Below are 23,631 nucleotides of genomic sequence, written 5' to 3' on the forward strand. Positions count from 1 at the left end.
TCGGTGACTGTGTAAGTGCACTCACATGTTGTTTACGTGCGGCTCGCATTGGCAAAACCGTACTCAGCCCCACCGTGCAGCTGGACGAGCACCGCCCCAAGACCGACGCCACTGGCGTCAGTGTGGATCTCCGTCCGAGCAGAAGGGTCCAAGTGCCGCAGGAGGGGTGCTGACGTGAGAGAAGATTTCGGCTGATGAAAGGAGGAGTCGCACTCGGGGGTCCACACAAACTGCGAATCCTGATGCAGGAGAGAAGTGAGGGGGTGGGCAATCTGCGCAAAGCCAGCAATGAAGCGATGAAAATGTGAAGAGAGTCCGAGGCAGCTCCGAAGCCTTTTCAGGGTGCGTGGAGGTTCGAAATCTCGGACTGCAGCGACCTTCTGCAGATCCGGCCTGATACCATCCTGGTTGACGAGGAAGCCAAGAACTAGAGTTTGCCAGTCCCCAAAATGGCACTTCCTTGAGTTGAAAATGAGTCCCGCCGTGCCAATGCATTCGAGAACAATATGGAGTCTTTCATTGTGCTCTCAGAAGGGCTTGCCAAAAATGATGACATCATCCAGGTAACACATGCACATTTCCCATTTTAAGCCACGAAGGATAGTGTTCATAAACCGCTCAAACATTGCGGGGGAATTGCATAATCCAAATGGCATTACATTAAATTCGTACAAACCATCTGGGGTTACGAAAGCTGTCTTCTCACGGTCAGATGGATGCAGGGGAATTTGCCAATAACCACATCGCTAATCAATGGAGGAGAAACATGATGCCGAATACAGACAATCGACTGCGTCGTCAATGCGAGGTAACGGGTATGTCTTTCTTCGTCAACGCATTTAAACGATGGTAGTCATCGCAGAATCACCAAGAATTATCTTTTTTTCGCACTAGGATCACAGGGGCGGCCCACGGACTGGAAGATTCGCGGATGACTCCTTTCTGCAGCATTTCGTCCACCTGTTCTTGAATGATCTTGCGCTCTGCCAGGGAGACTGTAAGGTTTCTGACGAATAGGGGGTGCCTTTCCTGTGTTAATTTCATGCTGTATTCGAGAGGCTGGGAAATGGCTACCCGATCCCTTAGAGGCAAAGTCGAACACCTGAGCATGACGCGCCAAGATTTCTTGCAGCATATGGCGTTCACTAGAGGGGAGCGATTTGTTGACCATGCGCTCAAGCTCAGCGCAAAATTCAGACTTCCCGGTCGCTGCTCCTCTGACATCAGAAATAGTTTCAATGGCGTGGCTCACATGGCTCTCAAATCTCGCTAGTGCTAAACCAGAAGGAAGACGAACAGGCTGCTCTGACCCGTTCACAGTCCAGAGCTGTGCGCAGCCATCCACTGCCTCGACGATGGAGCGTGGCACCAAAACAATTTTTTTTGCCCCGTTCGAGACATTTGGCTTGACGACTATTGAGTGTGTGCCCACGCATTGCTCGGCTGATTTCACAGGCACAAATGTTGCCGTCATCGCAGGCAGCAGCACATCTTTCTTCAGGGAGAGAACTCCTTCATGAGGCTGGGACATGTCATCCTCTAACACGGGGGATAATATTTGGCTTCAAGAAAATTTCACCAGCACTGAAGTCTAGTGTTGCACCACACTCGCGCAAAAAGTCAGCACCCAAGATCACGTCATGCATGGCACGTCTCAACACAACGAATTCTTTTCGGTAGCACTCGTCACCAAGGACAACTGAAGCGTAGCACAGGCCAACCGGAACTAAAGTTTCACCCCCAACTCCACAAAACGTACCGATTCTGTCCCACACAAGCATAACTTTCTGTCGAAGGCGAATTTTAAATGAAAGGCTCATAACGGACACAGCGGCAGCAGTGTCAACTAAAGCATCTGTTTCAACATTGTCTACAGTCATTGGCACTTTGTTCTTGAGCATGATAATAGGCAGAGGTATTCGCGATGTTGACTGTCCGGCGACCTTACCTCAATCGGTCGCACCGCCTAGTTTCCCAGCGGTGTCGAAACAAAGCGGCGACGTGGGGATGGTGAATGGCCTGGTCGCTGCGGTGGCGGAGTGATGCTGCGATCGGAGACAGGGGAGTCATTGCGTGCACCGCGTTGGGGAGAAGGAGGCCGATAGAAGGGTAGTGGGTGGCTGCTCCCATTGGGCATCATTCCTGAAGTGCAGTGAAGAATGGTTTTAACGCAGGTGAGGGCTCGGCGGAACAAAGTTGGCCACAAACAGCTGACAGCTCTGATCAGTCTGCACATCTCCCTTTTTTTCCTCGAACTGCTCAGTAATCCGCTACGTGGTGTAACAATTTCATTAATAATATCCCACATTATTTTATAATTATGCTGAGCTTTATGGATCATTAGTGTGTTGAACTCTTTTTTTCCTCTTCCATGCCATTGTGATGACAGAATTACGGGAGCTCCGAAACTGTTGAAAATAATGTATATTTTGTTTTTCTGTCTTCCACTTGCAATACCAAGCCAATTTTTCCCTAATGGCGCTTTGTCATCCATGGGCATAGCGGCTCCTCACATGTTCGATGATTGTGTGTACTGCCTTCAGAAATGACAGCGGGGAGGGTAGTCACAAATTTATCACATTCGGTATTATTGTCTGCATTGAGTGTATCAGAGAAATTTATTTTCTTGATTTTCTCATGAAGCAGTGGGTAATTTATTCGACCTTTGCGTGGATGCGATTCATTTATGGTTGTGTTTCTATCTTTGGATGCAAATACGAAGGCAGGACAGTGATCTGCTAGACTCGTAGTGTTAGACTCGTAGTGTATACACCTGCGTGGATATTAGTATGATTGCTTAGGATATGGTGGTGGCTGAGGTCGCTGTAATTCTTGTGGGCTCAAAGATTTTATTCTTATAATTATATGATTGCAATAACATAGAGTAATGTGTATTTAGGTCTCCATAAGTGGCTGTATTGATGTTACCGGTAATTATTACAGAATTATAGTTTCTCCTGTCCAAAGTGAAAAGAATGGTCTCCATAGTACTATAAAACGGTTGTAAATTAGTACTGGGTGGTCGGTATACAATGTCTATGACCATGCCTGTAGACAGTGTGATAAAAAAGAGATTCAGTGTTATTACTACTTATTAGCAGTTGGGGCATTTCAGTGAAGGTTAATTGCTGTATAATATATAAAGCAACACCTGCGCGACGTGACGGCGTATGTGTTGGGTTAGATAGAAAATGATAACCAGAAATCAGGATGTGTTCGCTTTCTCTTAGCAATGTTTCAGAGGGCAATGACGTCCTAGGAAAACTGATGCTGCATTAAGAGTGTGCGCAAAAAGTCTCTGTTTCTGTTCACGCTTCTGATGTTGCAATGAAATATAGATATGCAGGACTTTGCACAAAATTTGGTGTTAACATCCGTAATGGAGTATGCCATAAAGAGGGAAAAGCAGTGGCAAAGTTAAAGCTAGCAAAACTAGACAACGCTGGCCAAGTCTTCTTCCGTTCTGATGTGCAGAAGTATGGAATTTTGAACTGTGCTGGTGAGGAACTGTGCAGGCAAAGAAACCTGCAGAGGCATTAGCAGAGGCTTGGTTCACGGTTCGTTGCCATGTTGCTGGGATGCATAAATGAGCACAAGCATGCGTGCGGCGACATTATGCATCCCAGCAAAAAGTGCCCTCCAGAGAACAAAGAGGAAAGGAAACCTGCAAAGTGATGTTCAGCACAACAACCATAATTGAAAATTTGAAAGACAAGAAAGGGAGAGAGATAATTGAAGCCTTCCCAATGATGACAATGAAAGAAGGAGACTATGTGAGCATCCCATCTGTTAAACTTGCCAGGAAAGAACACGCCTATCTGATGCCAAAGCAGCCATCACTGTGTGTGCCTACCCTCCCCCATTCCTACAGAAGCTTTTCCCGGCCCGAAAAATAAGACAGTTGAAAAGTAAGAGCTCGTTGTGTTCGTCGTCGTCTCCCCTCCCGTTGGGAGAATGCCGTACCAGCTGGCCCGGTCTTTTTCTGACGCAGACTGCTACCACCTGGACGGGGCGTCCCTGCTGCCCGTGCTGGCCCTGGGCCTGCAGAAGGGGGAGGACGTGGCCGACCTGTGCGCGGCCCCGGGGGGAAAGCTGCTGGCCACCCTGTTCAGCGGACTGGCCGGTAAGGGTCTGGGCAAAGGGGCTTAACTACTTGTACGAACATGATACACTACCTGGGGTGTAGAGAGCTTTCGTGTCAGGTGTGCTGACCTCGGATACGAGGAACCTAAGTGTTCCACCTCAGATATAACAAATGTCTGGCTGCTAATGCATTCAAATGATCCACTGAGAATCGCCCAAGTGTTTCCTTGCCGGGAACATAAGAGTAGCGCAAAACCAGGACGATGGACAAAAGGGGAGAGAGCACACACCCACAACACAGGCGCTAACTTCCGACTGACGAAGAAAGCCAGAACCACCCAAGTGAACGGAACCTGAGCGAAAGTAGCGCATGCGCTGACCTAAGAGAAAAAAATAAATCGAAAAAAGATGCGATAAAAATGGGAGATCATGGATGTTTTGAACCCAGGGAGGCCAGCTCTCATTTCGACATGGAAATGGACGCTGTACTAACATTGTTATCTTGTAAGGCAGCCATCTGTGCAGCTTCCACAATTTCACAAGTTAGCTTATCAACTAAGCTTATCTTAACTTAGCTTATCTTATCTTGGCTCAACTTAGCTTATCAACTTATCTTAGCTTATCGACTCTTATGTTACGGATCAATACCGACTTGCCCAAATTTCCACCCTGGTGAATCATGCCGGGAAGATTGCTTTGCAGAGTAGATAGCGGCGACACCGAGGACAGTATTGTCCACTTTCTGTTATCAGTAAGTATTGATTCTCTCGCTGTGTGCATGCTTGTTTGGAAGCAAAAGACTTCGTTTATGGCTGACAGAATTGGGTTTGTAAATGCAACACCTCTTTTTCCTGCCACTTTAGTCAAACTGGCGACATTCATGCTGTTGGGAAGTCAGTGGCCGTGTGGACTACCCTCAGGGATCCACGCACAAAACACTGTCTTGACTCGCTGCAGTTTGCTCACGAAAGTGGCCAGTGGGGGCGAGACCTGCGTTTCTTTTCCCGGCTTTTGCTAGCTTGCAAAAGGTAGAAAAGTCTTGTAAGCGTTTAACAGTTTTTAGTGAAAGCGGCATCTCTGTCTTTGGAACACAGTGAATACTTTGCAACCTGAATGTGTCACCTTTATACTCCCACGACACACAGGGGGCCCACTATAAGTGTACTAGATTAGGGGTAGGGAGGTGAGGCATTTCCATTGTGCTAAGTGACAGCTGATCCGGATCATGAGAGGGAAATAGCTAGAAGAATAAGAATGGGTGTAGCAATTACGGCAGGTTCTCTCAGATCATGAATGGCAGTTTACGAGTATTCCTCAAGAGAAAAGCACACAACAGCTGTATCTTACCGGTACTCACCTATGGGGCAGAAACGTGGAGGTTAACAAAGAGGGTTCAGCTTAAGTTGAGGACAACGCAGCGAGCTATGGAAAAAAAAAAGATAGGTGTAACGTTAAGAGATCGGAAGAGGGCGGAGTGGGTGAGGGAACAAACGCGGGTTAATGAAATCCTGGTCGAAATCAAGAGGAAGAAGTGAGCTTGGGCAGGGCATGTAATGCGAAGGCAAGAAAACCGCTGGTCCTTAAAGGGGAACGGAGTGGATTCCAAGAGAGGGCAAGTGTAGCAGGGGACGGCAGAAAGTTAGGTGGGTGGATGAGATTAAGAAATTTGCGGGAATACGGTGTCCGCAGCTGGCAAAGGACAGGGTTATTTGGAGAGACATTGGAGAGGCCTTTGCCCTGCAGTGGGCGTAGTCAGGCTGATGATGATGATGAAGTAAACGAGCTCTGTCGGAAGAAGAATTATGTCACTCGTGACTGTAAGACTTGTCAGAGAAGAGAATATGCTTCAAATCTATCCTCCTTCGGTGATGAAGAGACGCCAAACACGGGAGCGACTTAGGACAAGCTTTGTGAATCTATTTATGCTATGTGCCAGTTGCATATCAAATGGATATATATACACTGTGCTATCAGGGAACGTGCACACTACCAGACGCCTTTGCACAGCAGTCACGCCGTTCGTGGCGCTTGTGTTGCTGCGATGGCAGCACCCTCCCTTGTTAGTCAGAGTAACTAGAAACTAGGGAGGACCCATTGCGAAGAAGCAAACCCAAGGGTGCGAGCCCCACAGTACTGAGCAACAGTGTTGTTGAAAACAAACCTGAACTTTGTGGCGATAATGCTTACAAGCAGATTTGTGATCGTAGCAGTTTTAGTTCTATGTTTTCTTCTTCTCTGTATTGATGCTTAACACCTTGAAATACATGGGTCAGCGTATGGTATTTGCCAACGACCGTTCAATGAATTATCACTGAATTTCTCCCCTTATGCTGTTTTGGTTTCAGTTTCATGAACTGAACAATGGCTGTGACCTGTTTGGAGTGTTTAGGTGACCTGAGAGATGGGACAAAGTGCAGTATAATCGCTGATTCACTAAGGGGTACTCAGCCTTGAAATCGTGAAAGGTGACTGAATTTTCTTCTTTATTCTTTTATTTATTTGTTCTTTTTTCTTTTATTTCATTATTTTATTTCTTTTTGTTTTTATTCTTTTCAAATATTGAAGTATCCTGTCGTATGACTTATTTTCTATGCTTAACAAAATATCTTTGCGGAAATTTAGCGGCAAGTACTAAAAAAATTATTTATGAACTGTGGTGCTGCGTGCTCTGTATCTTGTAAGGATAGAAAAATTGGCATTTTTTCAAACCTTGGTACCTTTATGATGCTGCGATCAATCAGCGCTGTGTTGGGCTCGATAGAAAGTTTTTTTCCCCTGCCTTCAAATCTGGTGCCCAAGCTTGACTCCGCATTCAGAAGCAATGATACAAAAAGCAGAAGCGTCAGCGCCTCTCCATGTGACTGCCTTGCATTAGGATTGGTCTGCTCCGCTGCTGTTCATAACAGCCAGCAGATTCTGCAAGGGAGCCTATGATTAAAACTCCGGTTTTAACCGGTTCTGTTGCCCTTGGATGGTATGCACGAGTCAGCACCTTCTGGAATGTTTCTAGAATGCAAGTGGCGACAGTGATGTTATCTCATTCGGTAACGTTGGGCAGCATGACGTCTAGCATGGTCGTGGCCTCCCTTGTCTTGTGATTGGCATCGACATACGTGGCGAACATATCGGCGAGGGTTTTGCTCAGGTACTCGGTCAGTTTGTTGGTCTGTGGGCAGTATGCAGTTGTTCTCCGGTGGCTGACTTGGCTGTAGCGCAGGATGACTTGCGTCAGTTCCACCGTGAATGCTGTTCCTCTGTCAGTGATGAGCACATCGGGGGCGCCTTCTCGCAGAAGAATGCACTCCATGAAAAATTTGGCGACTTCTGCTGCTGTTCCGTTCGGTAGGGCTTTCGCCTCGGCGTAGCGGGTTAGGTAGTTGGTCGCTATAATGATCCACTTATTTCCAGACGTTGATTTTGGGAAAGGGCCAAGCAAGTCCATACCGATCTGCTGAAAGGGCCTTGAGGGTGGTTCATTGTGGTTCAGAAATCCTGCTGGTCGGGTTGGAGGGGTCTTCGCTGACAATCTCGGCAAGTTTCCACATAATGTGCGACATCGGCAGACAGTCGGGGCCAGTAATACTTGTCTTGAAAGCGGCGGAAGGTGCGAGAAAACCCGAGATGTCCAGCTGTTGGCTCGTCGTGTGAGGCCTGAAGAATTTCTCCACGCAGACTTATAGGTACAACAAGGAGGTAGGCTGTCTTGTTCGCTGCAAAGTTCTTCTTCACGAGGACATCGTTCTGTAAACAGAACGAAGACAATCCTCGCTTGAACGAGGCGGGGGTGAAGAAACCTTGCCTTCCAAGTATACGATGAGGCATTTTATGTCGGGGTCCGAGCGTTGCTGTTGTGCAAGAGAGCTGGAGCTGATGGGTCCCAGGAAGGCGTCCTCATCGTCGTCCTGCGGCGGTGCATCTACAGGGGCTCGTGACAGGCAGTCGGCGTCAGAGTGCTTGCGTCCGGACTTGTAAACGACGGTTACATCAAACTCCTGGAGCCGCAGGCTCCATCGAGCAAGGCGGCCGGAGGGGTCCTTCAAACTGGCGAGCCAGCACAGTGCGTGGTGATCGCTGACCACCTTGAACGGTCGTCCGTACAGGTAGGGGCGGAATTTCGATGTGGCCCAGATGATGGCAAGGCATTCCTTGTCATAGTACCGTATAAACGCGTGTAAGGGCCGCACCCGTGTATGGGCTGCACCCCGTTTTCCCAAAGGAAATGTTTTTAAAAAAATAAATCCGTGTAAGGGCCGCACCCGAACTTTCCATGACCCAGGCGGGAATAGCCTTCTAAATGCACGCGCCGTGGCCTCCGCGATCGGCTCCGGCTGCGAACAACGGTGAGCTCGATCGCGGAGCGCTTGATCGCGGAGGCCAAGCACGCGCACAAGAGCTTCCAAAAACTGTCCATGGATGGCGCCCGAGGCCGCAGCCATCATCATCATCAATTTTTTTTCTCCCGCGCGACTTCCCGCTATCTAATCGGCATCAGTATCACCAGCTCCAGCCTTTTGTGGCGGATTAGCGCGTTTGCCGTAGTTGTTGTGGCTTTCGCGTGCTGCCGCCGAGTAATGCAGTTTTAGCACGATGGGCAAGCACCTTATCAGCTACACGGCTGGGAGTTAGCTCTCGAACGCGGCAAGCGTGCGGCGGACAGGGAACTCGACGTGGCCGAGAAGTGCGTCCGATGACCGTGCAACCAGAAGGATGCATTGAGAAACAGAAGCTGCAAAAAACGCGCTTTCCGAGGCGAGCCATGTGAGTTTCCCGAACTGCTCTGCTAGTGATGGAAATGCGGAACAATGGCTATGCGTTGACAGCGGACATGCTGCGCGGCTTCTTTGGGATGAGCGTGCACCAGAGCACAACACCAGCTCAGAGTCGAAATACTCCGCGAGTGTCGACTGAACGTAGAATAAATGCCGTTCATTCCCTGATTGCTGTGTTTTTGCTCAAAAAAAAAATTTTTTTTTTTTTCTAAATCGCGTGTATGGGCCGCACCCCGAAAATTGGCTCCCGAATCTGGAAAAAAAAGTGCGGCCCTTACACGCGTTTATACGGTATATAAATGAAATGCGCAACAACTTAGACAGGACACAGAAAGAAAGACATACAACAGTTCACGAGCGCATTTCACTTATATACTATGAGAATATATATATATAGAGAGCTGGTCTGCGCTTGCAGGATCGTTGAAGGGGGATATTGGGAATGCTGGGGAAAATCGGCAGTAGGCTCTCGGCCGCTGAAGAGAGGAGGTCGCTTGTACTGTGAACCCCTGTCGAAACGTCTCGTCACGCAGAATAGTCAAGCGTTTGCTCGATCAACGATACGCGATCAAATTTTGAGTAAATCTTAGTATAATGGGCAAAGAGACTCACAACATGATTAAGGAGGCCTACGGTGACGCTTCCATGGGTAGATCAAGTGTTTTTTGAGTGGCACAAGCTTTTCCGAGAAGGTAAGGAAAGAGTGGAGGAAGACGACCGCTCCAGACGCCCTTCGACCAGCGAGACCAACGAAAATGTGTAGCGAGTGAAACATTTACTTAACAGTGATCGTAGAATGAGTATCAGAATGACTGCTGATGACTTGAGCATTCCTCAAACCCAAGTTTTTGAGATCGTGACAGAAAACTTATCCATGAAGAAAGCGTGTGCGAAGTTGGTGCCGGGAGTGTTGTCCGAGGAGGAAAAGGCCAACCGGTAGGATCTTCTTCATCATCTGAATGAGGACCCCGATTTTTTGCCCAGCACAAGGCGGCAACGCAGCCTCAGCCCCCCTACAGCCTCGACTTGGCCCTGCCAGACTTTTTTCTATTCCCGAGAATAAAATCGACGCTTGAGGGGAAACATCACTGATCGGTAGAGGTGGTTCAACAGGCCGTGACGAGGGAGCTAAACAGCATTCCGGTCCAGGCGTTCCTGGAGGCGTACGAAAAATGTAAAACTCATAGGCAGCAGCGTGTAGGTGCGGAAGGGTGCTACCTTGAAAAATGGTAATCGTTTGTAGTATTCTCTTGAATAAATTTTGTTTAAAAAAATCAGTCCTACTACTTTCAGAACAAACCATGTATGTATGTATGTATGTATGTATGTATATATATATATATATATATATATATATATATATATATATATATATATATATATATATATATACAGTCGAACCTCGATGTAACGAACCTCAATGTAACGAAATTCGCGATGTAACGCATTTTTTTCATTTCCCAATCACTTCCCCATTGAAAACCATGTATTTTTTCTCGCGATTTAACGAAGTAATTTTGCTCCGCACTTTTGATGTAACGAAGTCCTTGCGCATCGCATGCATGTGCCAGGAGCTACCTTGACAATCGAATGAGAGCTAAAAGTTTAGCCGAGACGAAACGCAGTTTGTATTTGCCCTTTTACGCACCAATTTTGCCGGCAGTGTGGGAATCTGCGAGAACGTACTGCCGCGCCATCTGTCGTGCGCATACAAAGCCCGCGGCATGGAAGTTTCAAGACGCGCCGCGCCATGACGCCACTGGCGAGCTGTAGACTCTGAACGTGAAAGCGCAAACCGGAATTTTCTTGCAGCGTCCGTTCGTTTTTTTTTTTTGGTTTTTTTGCGTGCGATTTCCTCGTAGACAACAACAAAAAAAAGTCTTCAGTGGAGCTACTCGTGGAGCTAGTGTGGTCGTACCTTTAAAACGATTGAGTGGCGAAAAAAAAAAAAAAGTGCCCTGGCATAGGAGGCGAGTGGCGAAGGGGGTAGAGGGGAGGCGTGGCGTGGGAGGCGCGCGCGGTGCATTCTGGGTGGGCGGCTTCGGCGCGCTCTCGGCGCGGCCCGCGCGAAATGCAGCCAGCTGCATTCCGCGCCGGGCGCCGTCAGAGCGCGCCGGTAGCCGCCGAACACGCTGGCGATCGGGCGCCGCTGTTTCGCGGACGTGACGTCGCCGTGCCGCGCGCGCACGCGCGCTCGCGCTACGTCGGAGTATAACCGCGCCGCGAGCACAATCCCACCGCGCCGGCGTGAGCGATGCGGACATTTTTCTTTATTTTTCTCTGATGCGTCCCCGGCTGCAAATGTTCAATGCTGATGATGATGATCCCAGTAGCGACATCTTGTGGCGGCTTTCAGTACTAGGCGCTGCGCTCGTTCTTTCGCTATGCGTACACGGAGAAAAATGATGCCGTCGCGGTGTTTGCTATCACTCATTATGCTCCTGATGTAGAAAAAAACATCCGGTGCCCTTGTTAGCGATACTATTACTCGATTTTCTTGCGTATTTCCTCAATAAGTGATTTACAAGTTCCCATCAACAAGCAGTGTTAATGAACCAGTTATACTTTATTTTGACAGCTGAAACATGGGAACCTCGACGTAACGAAATTCGCGATGTAACGAAATTTTCGGCTGCAAGTAGGACTTCGTTATATCGAGGTTCAACTGTATATATATATATATATATATATACACACACACACACACGCACACTATGTGTTTCTTTCTGTGTCCCGTCTAAGTTGTTGCGCATTTCACTTATATACTATGCAGAACCAACTAGCCCGACAACACGCTCTTCTGCACTCCTTCTCAGTTGTCAAATAGTTTGTGTCAGCCTTGGACAGGGAATGGCTAACGTATGCGATTGCCTTCTCCAATCCATCTGTTTTCTGAATGAGGACAGCGCCTAGGCCCACACTACTTGCGTCGGTATGAATTTCAGTCTCGGCGTTTTCATCTATGTGCGCAAGGATCGGTGGGGTCTCTAAACGGCGCTGAAGTTCCTTGAAGGCTTCCACTTGAGGCGCTTCCCATTTAAATGGGACGTCTGCCTTTGTCGGGTGGCTCAGTGGTCCGGCGATGTGCGAAAAGTTCTTGACAAGTCGTCGATAATACGCACACAGTCCGAGGAATCTGCGCACAGCTTTCTTGTTGGCTGGTGGCGGAAACATTGCGATAGCGGCTGTTTTCTGCGGGTCTGGGTGTACTTCCTCCTTGCTAACGATGTGGCCTAGAAACAGCAGCTCTTCATAGGCAAAGTGGCACTTCTCTGCTTTCAAAGTTAGGCCAGATGACTTGATGGCATCTAGTACTGTTGAAAGCCTTTTTAGGTGCTCTTCAAAGTTCGAGGCGAAGACAACGACGTTGTCTAAATATACCAGACAAATTTGCCACTTCACGCCTGCCAGCACTGGTCGCTGGTGCAGAACAGCGACCGAATGACATCACTTTTGAACTCAGAGGCCATCTGGAGTGGTGAATGCGGTCTTCTTGCGATCTCTTTCATCGACCTCAATTTGCCAGTAGCCGCTCTTGAGGTCCATTGATGAGAAATACATGGCATTGCAGAGCCGGCCCAGTGTGTCGTCGATGGGGGGGGGGGGGGGGGGGGGGTAGATGGCCTTCTTTGTGATGTTGTTCAAGCGGCTTTAATCAATGAAGAATTGAAGTGTGCTGTCCTTCTTTCTCGCTAGAACAACCGGTGCTGCCCAGGGGCTCTTTGATGCTTGGATGACGTCGTCGCGAAGCGTCTCTTCTACTTGGTCCCGGATGGCTTGTCGTTCTCATGGTGACAATCGGTAGGAGCTTTGGCGGAGAGAGCAGGCATGCTGGTTGGTTATAACGCGATGCTTGGCAATCACCGTTTGTCTGACCTTCGGCGATGACGAGAAGCACTCGCTGTAGCTTCGAAGGAGATTGCTGATCTGGTCTTGTCTGTTCCGGGGCAGGGCTGGGTTTATGTTGAAAGGGGGAGAGCTCTCTTGGTCAAGTGAACTTTCTACGGATGGGTCGGAGAGGGCAAAGGAGTCTCGTATCTTGGATATTTCATTGAAGAAAGCAATCGTCGTTCCTCTGTTAATGTGCCGGTATTCTTCGCTGAAGTTAGTCAGTAGTACTACAGCTTGGCCATTGCTGAAATGTGCAATACCTTTTGCGATTCCGAGTCCTCAGTCTAGAAGCAATTGCGTGTTCTCCTTGATGATGGCTTCATTGTTATTGGCTTCCGTGGCGCCTACGGTGACGATAACGCTTCAGCGGAGTGGGACACTCACTTGTTCCTCCACGACACTAAGAGTAACGTGACGTTCCGGAGTTCTCTTTGAAGGGATGGCCTCATCCGTGGTAAGCTTGATCAGTTTGTATCAGAGGTCGATGATCACCTGATGCTCATTAAGAAAATGCATGCCCAAGGTCATTTTGCGGGAACTTTGCCGTAGCACAACGAAGGTCGCGGCAAAGAAATGTCCCTTCACTGTCACTTGCGCTGTGCATCGTCCTGATGGTGCAGTGAGGTGTTCTCCTGCGGTGCGAATTTGTGGGTTGTCCCAAGCGGTCGTTACTTTCCTTAGCTGCGCAGTGAATGTTCCATTCATCAGGAAATAATCGGCTCCTGTGTCCACTAGAGCGTTTGACTTTCCGGCCGCCGATAAGGACTTCTAAGTTGGATGTCCTGGCTCTGGAGTTGAACGTCGTCCTTGGTGTCGGGTCACGGCTTCGTCGGGTATGTGAATCGTGGTGGGGCTTGGGGTCGAAGCTTTCCGTGAAGGCGGCATAGTTTTGAAGGTGGTTCGCGTCGTGGTCGAGGTTGTCATTGCATGCGGTGCCGGCGTAGTGGGTGCGTCTTCATATGGCGTGGTCACTAGAGGATCTTCGTCGTTTCCTCGGCAAGCAACCTGACCTCCACAGATTGCTTTGTTTAGTTTCCCCTAAGGGGGCTAGGGGACCTTCCTCGGTCAGCAGGCGTGGCATAAGTGTGGCCCGGTGATGCAAAACGTGTGGTGGATGGCGATGGGGAGCAGGAGAGACAGCGTGACATGTACTCGCCTCTGTGCAGGTAGTCGTCGATTTCTCGTGGTCGCTCGCCGGGAAGCGGTCGTGGGGTGTCGATGGCGAAACCCCGCAGGCCGATGCGTCTGTATGGACAGTGGTGAGGAATATGGCCGGCTTCACCGCAGTGGAAGCACAGTGGGCGGTTATCTGAAGTCCTCCAGGTGTCGCATTTCCAGGGGCATGGGTGTCCTTCGCAGGCTGGGCGTGCGAGGGGAGGTGGGTGGTGTTCGGGAACAGCTGGTTCACGTTGAAGAGGTGGACTTAGGGTGTTGTGTTGCTGGGGCTGAGGACTGCGTACTTCAGCAGCGTAGGTCAAGGCTGGAGCTTCAGCTTGAAGAGTCGATCACTGGGAGCCCAGGGCATGCTGCACTTCTTCGCGCACAATTTCTTCAAGGGTCATGAATATTTTTTCTGCTGCTCATACATGTACCGTGCTTATTTTTAACTGAGCCTGTTCCGTCACTAGGTGGAGCTTTGACAAAGTCTGTGCCAACCATGCATGTAACAGTTCCACTCAGATCGAGCTGCCGTGCATGTACAGAATACGATTCAAGCTACTGTGGTCAGACTCTTCTGGTGGATTAGTGAAAATCAGTGGTTGTTTACGCTTATGCAAGGAGATTCCACGTTTGTGCTTCTGCATAAAGGCATAAAATGTTTATACTTATGCTGCACAATGGTTTAGAAAAGTTGAAATTCTGAAGCGTGGTCAGTATTATTCTGTCCGTGACTGTAAAAGATGAACATCGATCCACAGGGACAGGGAGCGTCGTTCGGCCGTTGTTGCGTGTAACGCTATGCAGTGCGTTTATACGACAGCTGCTAAAATTGATGCATCCAGATTGAGTCCTAGGAAAGATATAGTCATTTCAGGCGTGCTTCTGGTCGCTGGAGATGAAATAAGTAATTTGATAAGTTGAAATGAGTCTGGTAAGAACTATCACACTCGTGAAATTGGTAGTTTTCAAATTGTGGGATGTATTTCTCTGTGGTGAATGAAATCGGAAAATTACTGTTTTGTAGTACTGTAATTTCCAGCATAAAGACCCCACCCAATGTATGCTACACAGAGCATGATCACATGTGCTTAATGGTTTTTTCATTGGTAAGTTTGATATCAAGGTGCCGGTAAGTGCCATAAACAGTTGTAAAACAAGTCGGCACCACGATGGCGACAAAAGAGTAGTGCATGTATGACTATGGAAGCACAGTAACACCGAGTATCATATGTGGCATGACATGTAATGGGGAACAATCCAAGCAAACATGCTTCACTGTCCCCACCTGCACGCTGTCCGCAAGATGCAAAATTTGACATTTAAGCATTGCATCCAGGAAAATGCTATACTTCTAACCATGCTTTACAGCTTGAATCACTAAAGCAGCGCACATAAGTGAGTAGCTTTTTAACCCTGTAACCACCAACCCCGAGCTGTACTCGTTTTGGGAGATCGTATCAAAATCGCCAATGACGAGTCACACTCGTCTGGCCCGATGTTGCAGTGCTGCCACCCCAAAAGACGAGTTACGGTTCTCAGTTGCATTGGTTTGCGATTTTGAACACTAGGAGGCGGTAGTCGACCATAAAAAAAAAAAGAACCACTTTGTGCCTTTGCCGCGCAATTGAAGGCTCAAAAGAGCCATTTCACAATGGCGTCATCCATGAGGAATGCCGGTGGTGGCAGTGTCCCGAGAAAAAATAGCTGCTTCTTCAAGCAGTTGTGACAGCAGCTATTCTGAGATTATGAAATTTGCTTCTGAAAGTGACTCGGACTTTGTAAGTGCTGGAGTCAGCTTCAGATGACGACATCGAGGCTGAGTCGCTGCACGTGTGTGGCTGCGTGTTAGCACTCACGCCTCCACGGTTTCATTTTTCTTCAGTGCCTGGGATCTAGCGGCAGCCCACTGACAAACACGGCATTCTCGGCTGGTTTTCGGTATTTTTTGACTGGGACATCATTGACGTAATCACCACAGAGATGAACCGCTACGTGGTAGAGTGCTTTGCTACTATCATTCTGCATGGAAACTGGCAGACCGCGATGAGATCATGGTCTTCCTCGCTCTGATAATATTGCAGGGTATTGTTGGTAAACCTCTAGTGGAAATGTACTGACCTACAAAAGAAGTTTTCCAGACACCAGTGTTCACGAAGGCCATGAGCAGGAACAGCTTCAACGCGTTGATGTGCTGCCTCCATTTCACCAATATGAAAACCGTAGATGAAGCGACCCACCCGCACCCCAGGCCTTGGAAGTTGTGGCCCGTGATCTCAAGGCTGAACGAGGCCTTCCTTTTAGGACGAAGCAATGTCTATGTGCTTTCTTTTGCGTCAACAGCGTATAATATGAAATAAATATGTGGTACTTCAATGCGTTCTACCCATTACTACACCAAGCACTGTGGGAAAGCCACCCTCGTAAGCTGTTCTTGTTTTTAAACCTTTGGTGTTAATTTTAACCAGAAACCATCGAAGTAATATATTTTCAGAAACAGAATTGCACAAAGAAAATTATGGTCACTTAAAAAAAATTGCCGATTTTGGTACATTTTTTGGAAAATAAATTGGTGGTTAATGCCTTCTAGACACCACCTAAACATATTGCTTCATTTATCACCAGTCAGCCAGGAATGGCAGTGTAAACCCTCGGCATGGATAACCTGTCCTGTACTCAAAAAATTTCTTGAGTTCGCGGTTTATGTCGAGCGGTAAAGCACTAACCTCATACAGGCAGCAGTGAAATTCCTGAAGTATTGGAGTGAAAAAAGATAGGAGCCGTTAAATGGGCATCAGTTTTAAAGTGATGTACTCTTTCAGACTGAGACTCGCTAAATATTGCAAACTAGTATGCCTTCAAGCTAATCTGCTAGCCACCCCTTTGACCGTATGTCCAGAGCAGTACTACGAACTTTACTCGTAAACTTTAACCATGTACCCTATTGTCGCTCTGGTTAACCATGTTCGAAAAAAAAAAAAATGTCAGAAACCATATTTCAGTGGAACTTGATAACTGACAACCACAATCGTACTGCATGATGTTGGGGTCAGCGCAGAAATAAATTTAGAAATGAGCATGTGAGGCATCTCTATTCTTACAGAGTGAATATATTTAAACATGGAAGCCAACACGCGCTGTTGCATATGTGCTTAGTGGTTACTAGTACTTCACTTGTTCACATTGGCAGCATGTTTTTTCTAGCAACTTTGTTACATATATGACTCTCTATATGAACAGAAGCACCAAATAGCCCATGTGCAGTTGTCTATTTATTTATTTGAAATACCTTACAGGCCCATTGGGCATTGTGTAAGGGGGGCAAGCAAAATATAATACAGTGCATTAGTAACCAAAGGAAACAAAAGGGAAACATACAGTCATGATAAACAATATATCAACAAATGAGTAGAGAAGAAGAAATGACGCTGAAATAACAAGGAAAGAAAAGAACTATGCGCGACACAAAATAAAGCACAACAATAAAGGATAATGTGCTCACCGAACGTGGGAACAATGAGTAAAATAGCGCTATTTAGGCAAACACGCAAACATGGCAGGCAAACATAAGTAAGAAAACATCCGAATGGCACGAGAGTAGCAGCAAAGTAAAAGAACAAAAAATCAGAATTATAAAAAAGCTTGAACAGAGGCGTCCTAAATGATGGTTTCAGTGAAATGTGTGATGAGTTGAGAAGAAGCGATAAATGAGCAAGGATGCTCACTGCTGCCAGCAAGTGTGCATAGCTGGCGAGTCCACCTGGCCTTCAGAGTGCACGAAGCGGCTGAGGAGGAGAATGAAGGAAGAAATGAGGAGTGCATAGCGAGAGTGTCATTACTTTCAGGGCCAAGGAGCTGTAGTGAAGCAGTGCTGGGGGCAATTTCGCTCATCTCTTCTCCTCCTGCCTCAATTCTGTAACAGCAGAGAGACCAGGGCTGGACAAGCACTTGTGTGTCTCCCTCAGCTGCCCTCATCTTAAGGGGTAGCATATTTTAGTGCAGTAGCATTTGCAGTGCCATGCAGTAGCAAAAACTGTCCGGCGTCGGTGTAGTGATAGATGCCACCTCCCATGCGTGGCTGGTGGTGTGATCTACTTGTAAGGGATACGAGGGAGTGGCAAGACTAAGTGCACTCGGCTGCACTCCGGTGGATGTCAATGAGTAATTACATCTTTATTACAAATCTACTCCACCTTGGGGGATTCCCCTAAAACATTTGACCAACACAGTTCCCACTTCGAGTTATTGATCAGTTAGCACTCGCCCTACCACAAGCTTGCTGTCCCGGTTAGCTCAGTTGGTAGAACGACTTCTCCGGTGAAGCGGTGGTCCCGAGTTCGAACCCCGGACCAGGACGAATTTTCTTTAACTACGAGGTTTCTGAGAAAGCTGTATAGCTTTCCTTTGTAGCCGTATGGCTGTGCTTGGGTGGATGCCAGTGAGTAATTACTCCCTCATTACAAATCTACTCCACCTTGGGGGAATTCCCCTAAGCAGTTAACCAAGACTGAGAATGACTCGGCAAAATTAACAGTGAGTAAGGGTGCCTGAATGAGGTAAATGTGACAAAGAATGCCTCGGCAAAAGACGAAGCTGTCGAAGCAGAGCTTGTGTGTGCATGAAACATTGGTGCTTGAGCCGCAGTGCAAGTTTAACCATTAGGAGTGTGGTGATGGAGACCAGATCGTCCTCCACTGACCAAAGCACTGATCATTGAAGCGGGTTCAAAGCATCTTAAATGTGTCTGTCATTACTGCATGAGCAAAGCAGAAAAGGCGAATGCATTTCCTGTCACCCCTCAATTTTGAGAGGTCGCTGTAGTCACCTCCTTTCAAAGAAAAGGAGGCGATTTTGCGCAATGCGAAAATCAGCTTATCTTCACAATTCTGAGGCAGTGCAAAAGAAAGGTGGAATGTTTGGGATTTCCCTAAGTCTCATAAAAAAGGGGGTCATATCTGACCCCATCTTTAAGTTGACACTGGCACATAGACTACACTGTTGCCAAAGCCTCTAAATGCCTCGGCTTCTTAGCAGGAACACTAAGCAATTCTCCCCAAGTGACCAGGCAAATTTTGTACAACTCAAACGTGCACTCCATTTTAGAATGTGCCTGCGTGGTATATGGGATCCTCCCTCTCCACTCGGTAAAGATAAGCTTGAAAAAGTGCAAAACAGATCTGCCCGTTAATATTCTAGGTAAGTCAGCCAAAGACATACTTTAGTGCTGCACTTTCTAAACAAGCATTGGGCTGGGAATCATCAGAACATCGCAGAGCCGTGCTTTGTTTAAAGCTCTACCATTCGTTTAAAGACGTTTCTACCATTCCCGAACAGGTATCCCACGTGAAAAGTACACCTTTCCACCTCATTATGCGTCCTTACTTCTGGATCACGACAAAAAAGTTCACGAGTATAAGTGCAAAATAGGATCTCTCAGTTCATCTTCTTTCCCAAAAACAATTCGAGAGTGGAACCGGTTGCCCTCATCTGTCATTGCCTGGACAACTAGTGACGCATTTTCATCATCATCATCATCAGCCTGACTGCGCCCACTGCAGGGCAAAGGCCTCTCCCATGTCTCTCCAATTAACCCTGTCCTTGGCCAGTTGCGGCCACCGTATCCCCGCAAACTTCTTAATCTCATCCACCCACCTAACTTTCTGCCGCCCCCTGCTGCACTTGCCTTCTCCTGGAATCCACTCCGTTACCCTTGAGGACCAGCGGTTGTCTCGCCTTCGCATTACATGCCCTGCCCAAGCCAATTTCTTCCTCTTGACCTCAACTAGGATGTCGTTAACCCGCGTTTGTTCTCTCACCCACTCCAGCCGCTTCCGATCCCCTTATGTTAAACCTGCCATTTTTCTTTCCATAGCTTGCTGCGTTGTCCTTAGGCTGAACCCTCTTTGTTAGCCTCCACGTTTCTGCCCCATAGGTGAGTATACCGGTGAGATACAGCTGTTGTATACTTTCTATACAACAGCTCTGAAATGACCCACTTCTCCCGCACCCCCCCCCCCCCCCCCCTCTTTTATTGTGTGTCCATTCCGCTGCAGACAAGGTTTGTTTGAATCTTTTTTCTGTTTATTAATGATGCTTGTGTATGTGTGTGTTCCCACATTGTAGTGTTTTTTTGTTTTTTTTTCATGTGGGTTTTCGTATCCCTCCTGCCTTTGTGTCACCGCAAGCATGTTTTTGTATCATGCCAGATTAAGTTTGATGACAGCCTTGTTCCACTTATTATGTAAATACTTGCGTGCGTTCCCATTTCGTGCTAGGTGTAATGCCACTCGAGTGTAGTGACCAAAATGTCTCGGTTTCACTGATCTCAAAGCCATTCTCATGAAGTTTTTTTTTCCCTCTCTTTTGCGTGTATGTGACCGCATTTTGTCTTGTGCTCTTTCCTTTTTGTTTCTGACCCCCCCCACTGTAGTGCCAAATGGCGCTGTGGGTATCGGACAAATAAATAAGTAATCTCTTAGTAGCCCTAACTAGTCACATGCACAAGAACTTATTGATAAAGTGGAAAAAATTCAACATAGGGCAGTCCGCTTTGTACTTGGAAATTATGCCAGGACACTTCGTACCTCAGAAAGCAAAAGGAATCTTAAGTGGCGAGAACTTAAAACTCAAAGAAGAAATCTGAGATTAAAATTTTTACCCAACATTTTCTACTCCAAGAGTGGTATAGACGAAACAAAATATCTGAAGCCACCTTTCTATGTCTCGAAGCAAACGGACCACAATGTAAAGCTTTATGACTTTCCTTTTAAAGGTGACGCACTACGTTATTCTTTTTTCCTGTGCTGCCACATATTCTACCTAATGAAGCCTTTTTTCGCGTGCTAAGTGCATCATTTCTTGTCTGTCAATGTGAAAGTGCCCCCCTGCTGTAATGCCACAAGGCGATGCAGGTACCAAACGAACAAACAAACAAAAGAGGGGTCCCCCCCCTGTGCAGGCAGTGCAGTGGCGTGTGATGCATCGTCATCGCGGGTGCAGCGTCTGCGCGAGTGCCTGCGCAGCTACCTGCCCGAGAAGCAGCTGCGGGGCGTCTCAGTGCTGCAGCGTGACCTGCTGCTGCCCAGCAGCCTGGAACAGCACTCCTTCGACAAGGTAGTCATCAGTTGTCAGAATTTTAATTTTTTATTTACTCATACTGACAACCCTTATCCCCGCAAACATCTTAATCTCATCCGCCCACCTAACTTTCTGCCGTCCCCTGCTGCGCTTGCCTCCTCTTGGAATCCACTCCGTTACCCTTAAGGACCAGCGGTTATCCTGCCTTCGCATTACATGCCCCGCCCAAGCCCATTTCTTCCTCTTGGTTTCGACCAGGGTGTCATTAGCCCATGTTTGTTCCCTCACCCACTCCGCCCGTTTCCAATCTCTTAACGTTACAGCTATCACTTTTCTTTCCCTAGCTCGCTGTGTTGTCCTTAACTTGAGCTGAACCCTTTTCGTGAGCCTCCATGTTTCTGCCCCATAGGTGAGTACCGGTAAGATACAGCTGTTGGCCGCAAGTGGCGAAGGACAGGGTTAATTGGAGAGACATGGGAGAGGCCTTGCCCTGCAGTGGGCGCAGTCAGGCTGATGATGATGACTTCCAACCCAAGTAAGGGCCTTTATAGGACAGAAAGCTGAGCTAGTTGGCATACGTTCATTGTTGCAGTAGTGGAAAAAAATTACAACAAAGAAAAGATAACAAGTCTCGCTCCAAGTCGGATGAGAAACAACAATGCAAAACAGTGGCAGTATCTATAAAAAGTGACATGCAGTGAACAAAGGCAAAAATACACTCGTATTTGCGCATCAGAAGCAGAATTTACATACTAAGATGCATTCATATCAGGGAAGATGGGGGGCCTCTAAACCTGCAGTAAAACCTCTGACAGATGAAGATATGGTAGTTCATTCCATTCTTTAATCACCCTTGGAAAAAATCTATATTTGAAGTATCATTCCATGTAACTGGTGCCTGTATGTATAAACTGTGCCTGTGTATGGAGCGTTGATGTGGTGAAACTACACACAATTCAGGTAAGTTAATTTTACCCCAGTTATGAATAATTAGAAGTAAAAATTTTAATCAGTCAAACGTCGTCCTTAGTTCTAAGGGGGGAAGGTCTGCACGCCTGCATAGTTCAGCAGGAGAGTGCACGCACTGGTATTTATTAAATATGAATCTGGAAGCGTGTCGTTGAATTCTTTCCAATTTATGTTGGTTAGTTGCAGTTTGTGGGTCCCATATTAGTTTAGAATATTCGATAATCGGCCTTATTAGCCTCTTATGGGCTATGGTGTTCACTTCAGGAGTTGCATTATACAGTCCGTGCCCGAGTCCCCACAGAGCTTTATTTGTAATTAAATTCAAAGGCGCCAAACCATACGCACACACACACACACAGGAGAAGAAAGAAAGACGAGACAGAGCATCACTCACAACTGATTTAATGTGCAGAAAGACACGTACATATATGTCACTGTCGGCGCATGCGCAAGGAAGACATTCAGCTTCGTGAAGATAAGCAGCGATCAAAAAACGCTTTTTCAGCCTTATACAGGTTTATCGACGCTTCGCTGACGCACAAGTTGCCCCTCTTTTCAATATGGAATGCTTCTATCAGTTCTCTGGCTTTTGTCACACTACTCTTTGCCAAAATCCGCACATCAGAAAAGCATGGTTCACAAGTGCGCGACGGGCAGGTTCTGATGCGCATGGGTAAATGGGGGCCATCTTTATTTTGTTCTACATTTCTTTGGTGTTCTCTGATCCGCTCATTGACACATCGCCCGGTTTGTCCGATGTAGGAACTGCCGCAGGAAAGGGGAACTTCGTACACAACCCCTACCGCACATTTCGTGAACGGTCGCCCTTGCCTGGTAGCGCAGCCACTTTCTTTTACTTTTTCTTTTCTTTTGGCTATTCGAGAGCAAAGGCTTCCGAGCTTTTGGAGGGCGGTAAAAACGAGTGGCACCCCATGCCTACTCGCAACCTTCTTCAGGTTGTGGGCCAACTTGTGCACATACGGCACAGCCACCGGTCTCACCTCTTCTCGAGGGACCTCCTCCCCTACTACCTTCTTCTTCAACTTCCGTAGGAGGCTTTCGGCAACCTGTGTCACGACCGAACCAGGGAACCCGGCTGAAGCCAGCCTGACCAATTGATTATCAAAACTCTGTCGCATCTTGTGAACACATGACTTCCCTAGAGCAGACTCAAGGCAAAGTGAAGCAATTCCTCTTTTAACTAGTTTTGAAACTAGTTTTAACTAGTTTTTTATAAGGCTGAAAAAGCGTTTTTTGATCGCTGCTTATCTTCACGAAGCTGAATGTTTTCCTTGCGCATGCGCCGACAGTGACATATATGTACGTGTCTTTCTGCACATTAAATCAGTTGTGAGTGGCGCTCTGTCTCGTCTTTCTTTCTTCTCCTGTGTGTGTGTGTGTGCGTATGGTTTGGCGCCTTTGAATTTAATTATGAATAACTACCAACTAGCCCAACAACAAGTTCTTCTGAGAGCTTTATTTGCCTGGCATTGATGTGCGTGAATTTCAGCATCTTCATGGCTTTCCCTCTCCTCAGTTATTTTTTTGCGCTCTCAAAGGTCGGCACTTCTCTGCCTGCCCCAACACTCAGCCCCGGAGCAATGCGGCTGACTGGCCATGGACACGGCATTTGTGTGATGTCAGTCTAGCCATCTCTTAGCAGAGTTACCCAGGAGTGCGGGAG

The 23,631-nt window shown here is 47.4% G+C and overlaps 1 protein-coding gene across 1 annotated transcript in view; it reads left to right on the forward strand.

Annotated features, from left to right (window-relative positions):
* Positions 1–23,631, forward strand: part of l(2)10685 (5-methylcytosine rRNA methyltransferase l(2)10685) — a 48,739-nt gene that overhangs the window by 22,394 nt on the left and 2,714 nt on the right. The window contains exons 4-5 of the mRNA XM_089562777.1: positions 3,992–4,123; positions 20,860–21,014. Of these exons, the coding sequence (XP_089418903.1) occupies positions 3,992–4,123; positions 20,860–21,014 (287 nt within the window). The remainder of the gene's footprint in view (positions 1–3,991; positions 4,124–20,859; positions 21,015–23,631) is intronic.

This window comes from Amblyomma mixtum, chromosome 10, assembly GCF_055824585.1.
Source record: "Amblyomma mixtum isolate Tamu chromosome 10, ASM5582458v1, whole genome shotgun sequence".
NCBI classification, from domain to species: Eukaryota; Metazoa; Arthropoda; class Arachnida; order Ixodida; family Ixodidae; genus Amblyomma; species Amblyomma mixtum.